Here is a 13,944-nt window from a genome sequence, read left to right on the forward strand (position 1 = left end):
CCTGTCCGACAAAGTATGCTTGATTTCCCTATTGGTGCGAGTTGCTGTGTGTGTGACAGAGTGGGTCTGTGTGTGTGTGTGTGTGTGTGTGTGTGTGTGTGTGTGTGTGTTCGTGTGCGCGCGAACCTGTGTTTGTTTGTGGAGAGGGAGCACTGGCAACAGGCCTGTGCCCAGGGTTGACACATCTAGTCCCCTGGCCCCAGGTGCTCCTCTTGGTTCCCCAGAAAGGGGATCGTCATCCTCTCTATGCCCGGACTTGGCCGGGTTCATCGTGCCAGTGCCAGGATCCAGCCGGCCTCTAGCAAACTCTCTAAAGTGGGGTAGCCCTAGTCCGAGGATGATCCTCCCACGATGAAAGCCTGGCTGCTCCTAGTCCCATCTCGAGCCTCTTTGTCCTCACAGTGCTTCTGGCGCGCACCCAGGGCTCCCCAGGCGTTACCTCGGCAGCCACAAAAGGATGTGGACTCCGACGCAGACGTGGTCTGGGCAGTCTGGAGACAGACGGAGCAGTCTCAGGAGGTACCCCGTAGGGCCCACACTGGCATGGAGTGGCCGATAGAAAAGGTGTTAGAGAGGTGCAGGATCTGGAGCTCGGTGTCCTCCTCTGTGCCAGGGCACAATATCTGCACCTCTTCTTGTCTGCGTACCTTCTCAGCCAAGGAACATCTGCCCCTCCCAAGAGCTGCCCGCTGGGCACAGCTGACTCTGCTCCATCCCCTAACCTCTCCCCCCAAATCCCCAGATACAGAGGTGTCCATGATTGAATTCAGTCCTCCCATACAAAGCCTGGTTACCCCCCTACTTCATCTTCCTCTCCCACAAACCACCCCAATATCGAGTTGCATAGGCCTTGACAATTTAGAAATCCCTGAGGAGGCATTGAGGTTGGAGCTCAGTGAGCAGGCAGATAGGAAGGCTCAGGGTCTGCCTTGGAGGCTCTTCCTGGTGCTATGAGAATCCCTGGGGAGCTTACCACTTGTCCATTTACTCATCTGTAATATGAGTTGGATAATCCTTAAGAGTTGTGATGATGAAATGAAGAAAAAAACACCAAAAAACCCCACAAAAACCTGTCCTTCCAGCACTATTAACCCATGAAGCCCACTGCCAAAGGGTCAGGGTTAGTATCAGCTGGCTAGCTGGGACCAGGACAGAGCTCTTGCAGATGACACCTTCCACCCTTCAGAACAGGCTTTTGGCTGCTGGGGGGACCAAAGACATGGAAGAGAAGGCAGTCCTCAAGCTTACCATCTGTGGGGAGAAGACAAATTCCTGGTTGTGAAGCAACCTGAGAATAATCACAAGCAGAGTGTCCAAAGCCCAGATTCTATAAAGATATGCTAAGGGGGAGATCCAGAATGGAGGCAGCAGAGAGTGGAGCCTCCACTTCCTCAGGGAAGCCTCCTGCAGGATCCTCTTGAAAGAGGACTTGTGGCTCAGGCTGAACCAATGCTGAGATCAGGCATGAGACTGCTGGGCCTGGCCCTGCTAGGCAGCCATCATCAATGTGCTTTGGAGCCACTTCAGAAACACTTTAGGAGAGTGCCTCTCTGTGCCAGCCCAGCTAACCTTTTGGAGAAATAAGTCTGGGGCTTTTGGTCCCTGTCCTTCAAGGTCACCCCCTTAAGAACCTTCTCAGGGTCTGCCAGAAAATAGCATCGTCACTCAGGCAGTAAGCACTGCTTCTCATTCTTTTTTCCTTCTTTGGGGAATCTCTAGAATTTCCCTTGAAGATGTCTCGGCCAGTGAGCGCCTGCGCCTCCGGTACCACCTACACGTTGATGGAGATGGCAGCAGCGGCAGCAGCACCAGCAGCAGTGGCTGCAGTTCCCCTGTGGTCGGCCAGCACATTCAATCAATGACAGTTCCCTCAGGTAAGAGGAGCCAGAGAGGCTAGCCACCTTCACCATCACAACTGCCCATGGCAGCCAAGGCCTCAGCTGCTGCCATGTGCATATTCTTTCCTCCCCATTTTTGGTGGAGACATCACTCTATTGCTTTCTTTCCTCACAAAGGTGAGAATTCCCTGTCCCCAGCACCATCTCTCCCTCCTCTACCCCAATCTGGCCTACTGCTGCCTTCACTGTCTGAGAACAGGAAATAGGGGGGCAACTTTGAGCATGGAAAAGGCCAGGTCCCCTGACCTCAAGCTGGGTAGGGAACAACCCCTCTCAGCCATGGAACTCTTTTCCCTAGCCCCAATGAACATGGTTCTTAGAGTGAGTTTCAGGGCCCAGCAACAGCACAGGAAGCCACTTGGGTCAAGGGCCTGTGGGGGAGGAGACAGCTTCAGGTGGCTCTTCGCTTTTCTCATACCTCATCATGGTAGTTTAATTTGGAAAGAGGTGCTCCCTGGCCCATGGGAGCTGTGGCTTGGTTCAATCCTGCCTCTCCTGTGAAAGATTATTCATCTGTTTAAGGAATAAGAACAGGAAGAGAGGGCTTTAGGTATCATTTCTTTTCAACCTCAAAGTCTCCAGCCAAGTCTCATTCCCCTCCCTTTCTTTTTCACCCTTTATTTTTTCCACTCTCCTATCTTTGCTCTTCATACTTGCTGTTCCCCAGGACTCGGAGGAGGAAGTCAAGTAGGGTCAAAGGCCTCTCACCATCCCCTCTCCTGGCCAAAATCCCCTGCAGCACCCCTGGATCCTCCTCAGGATATAGGTCTGAGGATGACTGTGCAGGTAGGCATCACTTTTCCTCCCTAGAGCCCCATCCCCCAGGCACTGCCCCACTGACTTCAAAGGGTGACCCATCGCTGGGGGCAGGGAAGAGAGCTCTGCAGTCTGGCTCTAGATGGGGGTTTGGAGGGTGGGAGTGCTCAAACCCTCAAGCCTGGTAATGGGGATGCTCCAGGTCCACTTGTCTCTCTTCTGGTGAATCTTCCCTTCCTTGCAGGGCACTCGCTTTTGGACCAGCCTGGCTCTGCATCCAACCTAAAGAACAGGGCCCCAGTGGCCCTTCCTTGTGGATGGCCATCCACTTCTCAGGTGGGTTCTGCCAGTGGGTGGGCACAGTGCCCAGGGTAGTTCCTGCAGTGCACCTAGAAGAGATTCCTCATTCCTATGTAGGGACATGCTGGGCCCGGCTAGAGTAACTCTAGGACAGCGTGTAGAGATGGGCTACAGAGAGAAAGATCCCCAAGCACAGCTAGAGAGCCCTGGGAGGATGCAAGACCAGAATCCAAAGAAGCGGCTTCAGAGCTGGCAGGCTGGAAAGGGGCTAGCTCTGGGACATGATGGGCTTGCAGGGTGAAGCCTTTCAATCTCTCTGCTGGGACTTTTGCAGGTTGGCTCTTTGGCCTGCTCTGCTGGTGCCTTCATAACACCTGGTACTGCCTGACCACAGCTGTCTCCCTGCAGGACATCTATGTTTTCACCAGGTCAGTGAGGACTACCTGGGGCCTGCCAGAATCAAAGATCCACAGCTCCAAAGGACTCCACAGTCCTCAGATCAATTTCCCCATGTGCTTTGTCCTGTTCTTTTTCAGCTTTTTCAGACTTTTATGCCATGAATCTTATGACAGGGTCAGGTAGGGTCAGGGGTGTGCTGGAACCAGCTGGAAACTGCTTGTCAAAGTCAGCTACCATTCAGGCCCTGATTGAGTGTCTCCACTGAAGAAGATGATGGCAAAAGTGGGTTGCGTGTGCCTTGCCCTCCTCCAGAGCTGGTTGTTCATCATTCACCGGCACAGGCCAGCCCCCATTACCCTTGGTTCTTCAGGGAAGTGGGACTCTCACTATCGGGGGGATTCTCTTCCTGAGTATCTTTTAGGAGCTCTCTCCTCAGTAGTTCCTGCCTCTGATCACAACTGACTCTGGTGAGTTCACCTTTGCCAGTCGGCGGGTCCTGAGTTTCCAGGGACACTCCCTACTTTGGGTTTGAATCCAGAATTTTCTGCCCAGACCTCCAGGTGCCAGGTCATTCTAGCAGTTTCTCTGTGGAGGAGCATGCCTAGGATTCTAGGCTGCCTCCAGGGCTGAGTCCAGGAACCTCTAGAGCAGGGGTGGGGACCTTGCAGCCTCGAGGCCACATGTGGCCTCCTAGGTCCTTGGGGAGGCCTTTGACTGAGTTCAAATTCTATGGAACAAATCCTTTTCTGAAGGGGATTGATTCTGTGAACCGTGGCCACACTGGAGGACCTAGAGGGACACATATGTCCTTGAGGCCTCCAGGTTAGCCACCCCAGCTCTGGATTCCTGGGGCCACAGGCTGGGCCAATGCTGACAATCCCACTTTAGCAGTGGTTCCTCCTGCAGCTCTTCCAAGTCCAATCTGACAAGAACTGTAAGGATTTAGAAAAAAGAAGACTGCCTAATTGAAGGAGACATCTTCCACCTGACCTCACAAAGGGCAGCATGTCACCTATCATAACAACATGAATACATTTCACAAAGGCCAACTTTACTACTCGCACTTTACCCTGAGGGCTGTCCATTAAACCCCAGGTCTCCACATGTTCAGTGCCCAGTGGCAGGGGTGGGTGGGGGGCACACACTTTGGGGTTTCATTTGCCACGCAGAGAGGGTCTCACCAGATCCTGTGATGGGGAAGGGCAGACTTAACATCCTCCTTCATCCATGAAATCCAGGAGCTTTTCCACTGGGAAGAAGTTGCTCCTCTCTGTCTTGGGCATGCTGTTTCTTGTGGCTTTGCTGGATTATGGTGAGCATGTTGAGTCCCAGGGCAGCTGGGGTGGGCAGTTGGGGTAGGGGGAAGAGACAAGGGCTTGGGGACACGGCAGCCAAAGGAAAGTTTGGAAGACAGAGCTTTGAAGGGGAGCCTTTAGGGAGCCAAAGGGACAAAAACCATGACAAAAGGCAACCAGGTCACATCTGGGCACGTTCTTGTGCCTAAAGGGTGAGAATTATGCCTTGTCTCTCATTCTCCTCTCCATTCAACCCAACAAACTTTTATTGTGCATTTTCTATATGCAGGCCTCAGAGCCTCAGGCTGCAGGCTATGGGTGGTTGTCCTGCCCACTTTGAGCATGACCAGCACTTTGAGCAAGGAGGTGTTTTATCTGTGCCCTCCATGGTCACTGACAAGGTACTGGAGGGTGGGTGATTGGTAGAGGAGCTGAGCTGGAAGCAATCGGTTATGAGGGCAGGACATACCCAATGCCAGGTCTGGAGGGCTTCGTCCCTTTTCTTTGGTGAGAACACACAGGGTGGTCCTCCCTGGATGATCCCAGAAGGGCTGGACTCTTGGTCAGGAGCCACAACATTACTCAGCCCATACTGTGAGATAAAGTCCACCTCAGAAATGATGACACCACAAGCCAAAGGTCACCAAGGTCTGTCTGCAGGCAACCTCTCTGTAGAGCATCCTGGACATCATTCAGAAGGGACGGAGCTCTGTGTTGACCAGGCTTGGGACCAGGAGGCATGACTTCTGGCTTCAGTCTTCATGTCCTCTCCCCAGCTTATTCTTATCCCTCATTTTTGCCATCATCCAAATGTGTCTAATGACTTCGGAGAGGATCATGAGAGAGTGACCTCTTGGGGTAGAAGGGGCTCTAGCTGTAGCCTTCCAGATCATGATGCCCCTCATGCATCTGCCTCCGTTGGGCTGGGGTCTATGCCCCCATTGATGTGACACTGCCAGTGTCAGTCCGCATGGAGTTCCGTTCTGGCTCTTGAGACTCAGTCTCAGATTAGCCTTTCCTCCCATGTGCTAGGTGCTTGGTATTTCTACCCCTCTGGACTGGACCTTCCACCCTGCTATGCTCTCCTGGTTGGCAGAAGGGTAGCAGCAGCAGACAGGACGTGTGGGAATCAGGAGAATTCACACCAGATTTCCAGGTGAGCACCCCACTGAGTGCCAGGAAAGCTTTGCACAGGACAGACAGACGACTCACTCACCATCCAGTTCATTTCTCTAAGTTAACCTAGGGTTACTCAGCCAAGCAGCACTTATTAAGCATGGCCTATTATGGGTCAGGCATTGTCCCAAGGCAAAAACCAAACAAACAACCCCACAGTCCTTGCCCATGAGGAGCTGTCTCCTCATGAGGAGACATCTAGGTGCCAAAGACCTAACAGGACAAATGGGAGTGAAGCATTAGAGGGTGTTGGCTCTGCTGTTTCTTGTAGGGCAGCCATAAGCCTATTGCTATGCCCTCCTTGAAGGCAACCCTGGTTTGGCAGGATCTGCCAGCTGGTGTCCTCTGCTGCCACTGTCTTTGAGACCCCAGGGTCAGCTCTGTAGGCAGCAGAAGAGGGAGAAGTCACATTAGCCAGAGAAAGATGCTTCTGTTTTCATTCTTTTCATGAACAAGAATCTATTTTCTTTTCTTCTCACCTCCTATCCATTTGAAAAATGGAAAAACAAACCACTTCTTACAAACATACAGAGACAAGCAAAACAGTTCCTTGGCCATGTCTAAAAGATGTATTTCTCCTTCTGCCTTGGTCCATCCCCTCTGTCAGAAGTTGCATCATTTGCCAGAAGAGTAGCTGGTCACTGCCTTCAACAGAGTTCTGAAGTCTTTCACAGTGGTTTGTCTTTGTGCTTCTGCTCACTGTTCTCCACATCAGTTCATGCAAGTCTTCCCAGCTTTCTCTGAACACCACCCCTTTCATCATTCTAAGAGTATGGTAGATTACCTATTCATCCCTACTCCATAATTTCTTTTTTTCCAACTCCATCATTTGTTCAGCTCTTGCCAAGTGGGGGTTTCCAGTTTTTTGTCACAGCAAGAAAAATTGGCCATCAATATTCCTGTCCAGATCGGACTTTTTCCTCTTTGATCTCTTTGGGGAATAGGCCCAGGAGTTGTCTTGCCAGGTGAGTGGGTAGACATGTTTTATTATCTCTGGGGGCAAGGCTCTAACTGTTTCCAGAATGGCTGGACTAGTTTCCAGTTTCTACTTAGAGCATTGTTGTTGAGTCGTGTCTGGTGAGGTGCACTTTCACCATTCCATTTGGGAATTTTCTTGGCAAAGATCCTGGAGTGGTTTGCCATTTCCGTCTCCAGGATTTTTAAAGTGAGGAAATGGGGCAAACAGGGTGAATTATCTTACCCAGGATCACACAGCAACTAACTATCTGAGACCAAGCCTAGAGTTCTACGCACTCTAGTTGAACAGTAATGTGCCTGACTTCTCACAGCCTGCTCAACTTACGTTACTTTGCCTGATTGTCCTCTTTGCCACCTGACGGGTAGAGGGTAGAATCTTAGAGTTGCCTTCATGGGCATTTCTCTACTTATTCGTGATTCAGAGCATTTTTTTCATTTGGTCATTGATCCCTTGTATTTCTTCTCTGAAAAATGCCTGTTCATAGCCTTTCACTATTTGTCTACTGGACAAAGCACCACAGACACCTGATGGGGGGAAAGCCAGCAGGTCATTTTGTCTTATTTTTTCTTCCTTTCCAGTAGGATTGACATCAGCTTTCTTCAGCTCTGTGTTCCACCATTTTTACTTAAATTCCTTTTTTTTTTGTATAAGAAGCTCCACAAAATTTTATTTTGGTCACATTTCCAAGCATTTTTTCTTCTTCTTCTTTTTAAAAAATAATTAATTAATTGATGGTTTTTAAGATTCACTTCCATAAGATTTTGAGTTTTAAATTATCTCTCCCTCCCTCTCCCCTCCTCCCAAGATGGTGTGCAATCTGATACAGGCTCTACTTATACATTCATGTGAAGTATATATTCCCATCAGTCATGATGTAAAGTACAGTTAGAACTAATGGGAGGAACCATGAGAATGAAGCAATAAAACAAAACAACAAAGTAAAAGGAGATCAAATAGTATGCTTCCATCTGTATTCAGACTCCATTGTTCTTTCTCTGCATGTGGGGTAGCCTTTTCCATCATGAGTCTTTTGGAGTTGTCTTACATCCTTGCATTGCTAAGAAGAGCCAAATCTATCAAAGTCAGTCATCACAGAGTATGGCTGTTACTGTGTACAATATTTTCCTGGTTCTGCTCATTTCCCTCAGCATCAGTTCATATAAATCTTTCTAGGTTTTTCTAAAGTCCACCAGCTCATCATTTCTTATAGCACAATAGGATTCCACCACATTCACATACCACAACTTGTTCAGCCATTCCCCAGTTGATGGGCATCCCCTCAATTTCCAATTGTCCTCCACTACAATAAAAGCGACTAATTTTTTTGTACATGTGTGTCTTTTTCCCATTTTTTATGATCTCTTTGGGAAACAAAAGTAGAAGTGGTATCACTGGGTGAAAAGGTAGGCACAATTTTTGAGCCCTTTGGGCATAGTTCCAAATTGCTCTCCAGAATGGTTAGATCAGGTCACAACTCTACTGACAATGCATTAGTGTTCCAATTTTCCCACATTTTCTCTAACATTGACCATCATCCTGTTTTGTCACATTAGCCAATCTGATAAGTGTGATGTGGCACCTCAGAGTCCTGTTGACTTGCATTTTTCAAATCAGTAGTGAGTTAGAACATTTTTTCATATGGTTCTAGACAGCTTTAATTTCTTCCTCTGAGAACTGCTTGTTCATATCCTTTGACCATTTATCAATTGGGGAATGACTTGTATCCTTATCATTTTGACCCCATTCTCTACATATTTTAGAAATGAGGCCTTTATCAGAGACCCTTGTTGCAAAAATTCTCTCCTGGTTTTCTGCTTCCCTTCTCATCTTGGATGCATTGGCTTTGTTTCTGCAAAAAAACTTTTCAATTCAATGTAAGCAAAATTATCCATTTGGCATTACATATAATGTTCTCTATCTCTTCTTGGGTCATAAATTCTTCCCTTCTCCATAGATCTGAAAGGTAAACTATTCCTTGCTCTCCTTGTTTGGTTATAGTCTCATTCTTATATTTGAATTCTGCCCCCATTTTGACTTTATCTTGGTATAGGATGTAAAATGGTGGTCTCAGCCCAGTTTCTGCCACATTCTTTTCCAGTTTTCACAGTAGGTTTTGTTAAATAGGGATTTCTGATCCCAAAAGCTGGAGTCATTGGATTTCTCAAATAGTAGATTAGTATGGTCAATTGACTGTTGTGTCTTGCCTACTTAAACTATTCCACTGATCCCCTATTCTGTTTCTTAGCCAGTACCAAGTAGTTTTGATGCTTGCTGCTTTATGATACAATTGAAGAGCTAGTAGAGCTGGGCCACCTTCCCTTGCATTTCTTTTCATTAGTTCCCTTGATATTCAGTACCTTTTCTTCTTCCAGATGAATTTTGTTATTGTTTTTTCTAGCTCTAGAAAATAATTATTGGTAGTTTGTTTGGTATCACACTGAATAAATAAATTAATTTAGGTAGAATTGTCTTTTTTTACCATCTGAGCTTAGCTTAGTCATGACCAACTCCTATTTTTCCAGTTGTTTACATTTGACTTTATTTGTTTTGGCAGGTAGACTCTGAAATATTTTATGGTGCCTACAGTAATTTTAAATGGAATTTCACTTTCTGTCTCTTACTGTTGGGCTCTGTTAGTTATATATGAAAAGATTAGGGAGGAATAAGATTGTCCATGTGACTTAAGAGCTGAGTTTGAAACTTTCTTCAGGAGACTAACAAATGACCTCACCACTCTGGGGACAGTGGTTTGTGCCTAATCCCAGCTGACCTTGGAGGCCTCCTCTTGGTGGGATGGTAGAAGAGGAGCCCAGTCTCTGAGAAGTCTAGCTGGGACTTAAGGTCAAGATTTCTGGAGCCCAGCAGTTTGTAGCGACTCATATCCTCCTCAGCAGACAGAGGGCCCAGCCATAGGAGGCCAAGAATCCCCAGAGTGCAGCGCTGATGTTTTCATCAGTCTCATTATGTACTCTTTTTCCTTACAGGAGCTGGAAAGCGGGGTGCTTCAGCACATGTCTGAGTGGCATGGGTAAGGCCCCAAACTGACTGACAAAGAGAAGAGGAGGGAAGGAGGGCAAGAAAGCCAGACCAGAGAAACGAAAACTGAGTTTCCTGGGGGGTTGAGGGGGGCAGGTCAGTGGAGCCAGAACACTTGGGTTAGCATGTCCATAGGATTGAGCCAATCTAGGAGGGACCTCAGAGAGCAGATGAGGTTACTGCGGCCCCAGAGGGAAATGACCTACCCAGGGTCCCCCAGGGAGCAGATGTCAGTGAAGACTTGCAGCCAGTTCTGTGGCTCTGTGCTTTCCATTGGGTGGTGCTTTTCTTCAGGTGACACTTGTTCTATTTGAGTCCATCCGCCAAGTGCCTATGCCGAGGTTGATCTTGATTTTTCCTTTTGTCACTGGCTAGTTTGTCCCAAGAAGACTTCCAGGAGAAAAGGCCAAAGGAGATGGGTTCCCAGGAGGCCCAGCTGGCTGGCCTGAGGCAGGAGATGGTGGCCGTCAGCCAGAGACAGGCTGCAGTGGCCCAAGAAATACACTTTTGGCGAGAAAAGATGGTGGCCCTGCGCAGTGACATGAGTCCCCTGGTTAAGCAATGCATGCCCCTTGATCTCAGGTGGGCTGCTGCTGCCCGGATATCTGCCCAGGGAGCTGCAGCCATTTGAGGTTTCCACTGGGTGCTTCCTAAAGATTGAGCCTATTGGGTGGACTTTGTGACATGGACGAGATTTTCCTCATCTGTCAAGTGGCATAACATCAGGTCCCATTGAGATCCTTTTTGCAGACCTCAAAAGCAGTGGAGAAATGCCAGTCATTTGGTTCACAACCATCCCTTCTCTGGCACCAGGCAGGCATGTGCTGGCCCTGACATCTCAGAATGTCTCTAGACATGCCAGGCCCTATCCAGGCCCTCTTCCTTCCTCTTCCCTCCTGTTTTCGGGTGTCTGCTGAGTTCTTTCCTCTGGTGGCTTCTAGATGGAGTCTCAGGTCCCAGCTTTAATCCAGGAATGCTTTGTTGGAGACAAGGGCACTAAGGCCAGACTTATACAGCTAGAGGAGGTGCAGGCTCAGCTTTGGGACCTGGAGCAAAGAGTCCCAAGTCATATGGCAGAGGAGCAGGACAAGACTGCCAGCAAAGTTGCTGCTGACTTGAGGCTGACCCTTCTGGAGGAAGGAGTGACCACTAGAGTGACAGAGGAGGTAAGCCTGGCCCCTCTGCCTGTCCTCCTGCTTGGGATCATGGTTTACCCTGAGAGGAGACTGCCAGAAGGGAGGGGGAAGCCCAGGCTGAGCAGGTAGCATGCTTGCCTGTCCCCTACATGGGCTGGGCAGAGCCTGCAGGTGGCCCAGCCCACAAGTGGTGCATGCCTGTCTTTTAGAAAGTGCATGAGATCGTGCAGCAGGCCCTGAAACTCTATAATGATGATCTCATTGGGCTGGTGGATTATGCCCTGGAGTCCTCAGGTAGGTGGCCTACAGAAAACCAGAGGGCTTGGGACAGAAGGAACTGGAAAATCAGGATAGCCATTATGAGACAGGAAGCCATTATGAGACAAATGGGGATGCCCATCATGGGCCGGGGCATTTAGGAGACCTGATGCTCTGGCAGTGCCCTCTCACCTTGAGGGCTGCCTTAAGCCATCTCTGTGTCCTGCCAGCCCTTGGGTTCCCCCCTCCACGTTCTCTCTCTGTTGCTCTTTCAGGGGCCAGCATCCTTAGTAGCCGCAGCTCAGAGACCTATGGCACCAGGACGGCCGTAATCAGTCTGTTTGGAATCACCTTGTGGTATCATTTCCAGACCCAAAGAGCCATCCTCCAGGTAGGGCTGAACAAAGGTCCCCCAGCTTGGCTCTCTGCCTGCCATCTCCCCCCTCCTCTGTGAGGGCTGGGCCCTCAAGCCAGAGGGGCCCCAGGATCTGGATCTGGCCCATGTGCTGCCACCTTTCACGTGATTTGTCTTCCACCCACAGCCAAATGTCTACCCCAGCAACTGCTGGGCATTCTGGGGCCCCCAGGGCTTTGTTGGGGTTCGCTTGTCTGCCCACATCCACCTTACTGCCGTCACTTTGGAGCACATGCCCAAAGCCCTGTCCCCAGTCAGCAACATCACCAGCGCCCCCAAAGACTTTGTCATCTTGGTGAGTATCTGAGCCTGGCAGCTCTCCTTTCTTGAAGTATGGAAAGCCCTTTCTTAGCAGCAGCATTTCAAGGTGAAAAATGGAAGGATGTGCCCATTGTACAGATGTGACATTGAGGCTGGTCTCTTGACTCCTCCAGGCCAGACCTCCTCTTCTTAGGGAGGAGCCAGGAAAAGACAACCACAGCAGCAAGAACAGTCGAGATTACAATGTGCCTTAGGGTCCTTTGTTATAGCCAGTTGCCTCCATGAGCAGGTGTACTCTGGGCGAGTTGGGCAGGGACAGGATCACCATTCCCTACAGAGTCACCTAGACAGGGAAGAGATGGAACGTCCACATAAGGAGGATTTGGGAGAAAAGATGGAGCCAGAAGAGAAGGTGAAATATGCAGGGAGAGAGGGATGCTTCAGCACCCAAATCCTGATACAGATAAAGAAAGTAAGGCACACATGGTGAAGGGGTTTCTCCCAAGCTATTCAGCAGCTTTGGGGAAGAGGCTGAGAAGAAGGCCAAGGGTTTGGAGGGGAAAGGCTCTGTCTTTTGAATTAGTGAGAGAGATGCTAGAAGATGAGGGGATCAAGAAAGGCAACGTCAGGGTGGATTGTCTTTGCTTCTCTTTCCCCTCCCCAACATACCCCTCCTTGTCTGCTGCCTCCTCTCCCTGCCACCTCCCCCGTTTTTCCCTCTATGGACTGATTTGGATTCTCATCCTAATAGCACCCCACTCCCAACCATCCATTTGTCCATCCATCCATTCCCCTTGTTTTTCCTTCTGTGCAGGGGCTCAATGAAGATTCCCAGGTGGAAGGGCCTGGCCCTTGCACAGTTCACCTATGATAATGCTGGGGAGGCCATTCAGACCTTCCTCTTTCAGGTATGGAGGGCTGGTCCCATATCAGTCATCCAGTGACCCAGGCATGCCGGTGATCTCAAGGGCTGGATCACCAGCCATGAGGATGCTGTGGCTTGGCAAGAGGCTGCAGTGGAAGCCAGGTCCCAATGGGTCTGATAGGAAGCTGAGGGATAAGCTTAGGGCTGAATTCAGCCACTGCTCTTTGAAGGAAGCCTGGGGCAGAAAGCCTGTGGGGGCTGGGCATCCATGAAGGGATCTCAGGCCTTCCTGACCCAACTCTCTTCTTCCCACAGGGCAACGGCACGGCCCCATACCAGGGTAGAGCTTCAAGTTTTGAGCAACTGGGGTCACCCGGACACTACCTGCATTTACCGCTTCTGGGTCCATGGCAAGTCTGCCAATTAGAACCTCCCTGCCTGGTGCCTTCACCCTTTCCTCTGTCAGCCACCAGCAAGCAGCTCCCCCATCTCCTCCTCCCTCCCCTGGACTCAATCCCTTCTGGGCACTATGACTTCTGGGAGAGAGACAGAAGGTGGGAGCCCACCTCCCTGGAGCCATCTTGCCCCACCAAGCCCTCTATGATATGGATGAGACCACCAGCTGAGCAATTTCTGTTTCAGTCCCCCAGCATCCGCAGTGTCAGGTGGCTCAGCTCCCTGCCAAGCCCTGCCTACCTCCAAGAGGTGTAGAAATAGTTCTGTATTATATGTTAGGGGTGTGGTAGGGAGTAGTGAAGGCCTTGCTATGCTCAGCAGCAGTCCCACAGAAACACAGCTTACACCACCCTGGATCTAGGGCAAAGAATTTGGTGCAGTAAGGGCATGATAAATTGGGCAGTGGCAAAGAGCAGACTGGTAGCCAGTCTGACATGGGCATGCTCCTGCAGGTGGCTAATGCTGCTCTCCATGGGACCTTGCATTGTTCTCTTCACCACTGGCCTGGATTTCAGGGAAGTTCTGCCCCCAGGATTACCTGGAGTGGCCTTTAGTATGGCAGCTGGGGATGTACCCATGGCTTGGTGGCCCCTTCTACCCACTGGGTCTTCATTTAGAGAGGACTGGAAGGTTTCAGGTGTGTGGGAAAGGCAGTAGTATTAGATAGACAAGTAATCATGAATTAGAGAATGCTGAAAGGAAGGTGCATTCAGG

General features: G+C 49.8%; 1 protein-coding gene across 1 annotated transcript; it reads left to right on the top strand.

Moving 5' to 3' along the window:
• The first annotated feature begins 351 nt into the window (after positions 1 to 351).
• Positions 352 to 13,609, top strand: LOC110194211 (SUN domain-containing protein 2-like). Its single transcript, XM_078155698.1, is given in 20 exon segments — positions 352 to 884; positions 1,788 to 1,874; positions 2,566 to 2,684; positions 2,899 to 2,952; positions 2,955 to 2,990; positions 3,289 to 3,382; positions 4,592 to 4,665; positions 5,681 to 5,708; positions 5,710 to 5,742; positions 5,744 to 5,804; positions 9,788 to 9,831; positions 10,215 to 10,392; positions 10,781 to 11,005; positions 11,185 to 11,269; positions 11,509 to 11,624; positions 11,776 to 11,943; positions 12,724 to 12,750; positions 12,752 to 12,817; positions 13,090 to 13,112; positions 13,114 to 13,609. Coding segments are annotated over 20 exon segments (2,139 nt in total). The 3' UTR covers positions 13,202 to 13,609.
• The last annotated feature ends 335 nt before the right edge of the window (positions 13,610 to 13,944 follow it).

The sequence above is a fragment of the Phascolarctos cinereus genome, unplaced genomic scaffold, assembly GCF_003287225.1.
Source record: "Phascolarctos cinereus isolate Bilbo 61053 unplaced genomic scaffold, phaCin_HiC Scaffold_5;HRSCAF=322, whole genome shotgun sequence".
In the NCBI taxonomy this organism is placed as follows: domain Eukaryota; kingdom Metazoa; phylum Chordata; class Mammalia; order Diprotodontia; family Phascolarctidae; genus Phascolarctos; species Phascolarctos cinereus.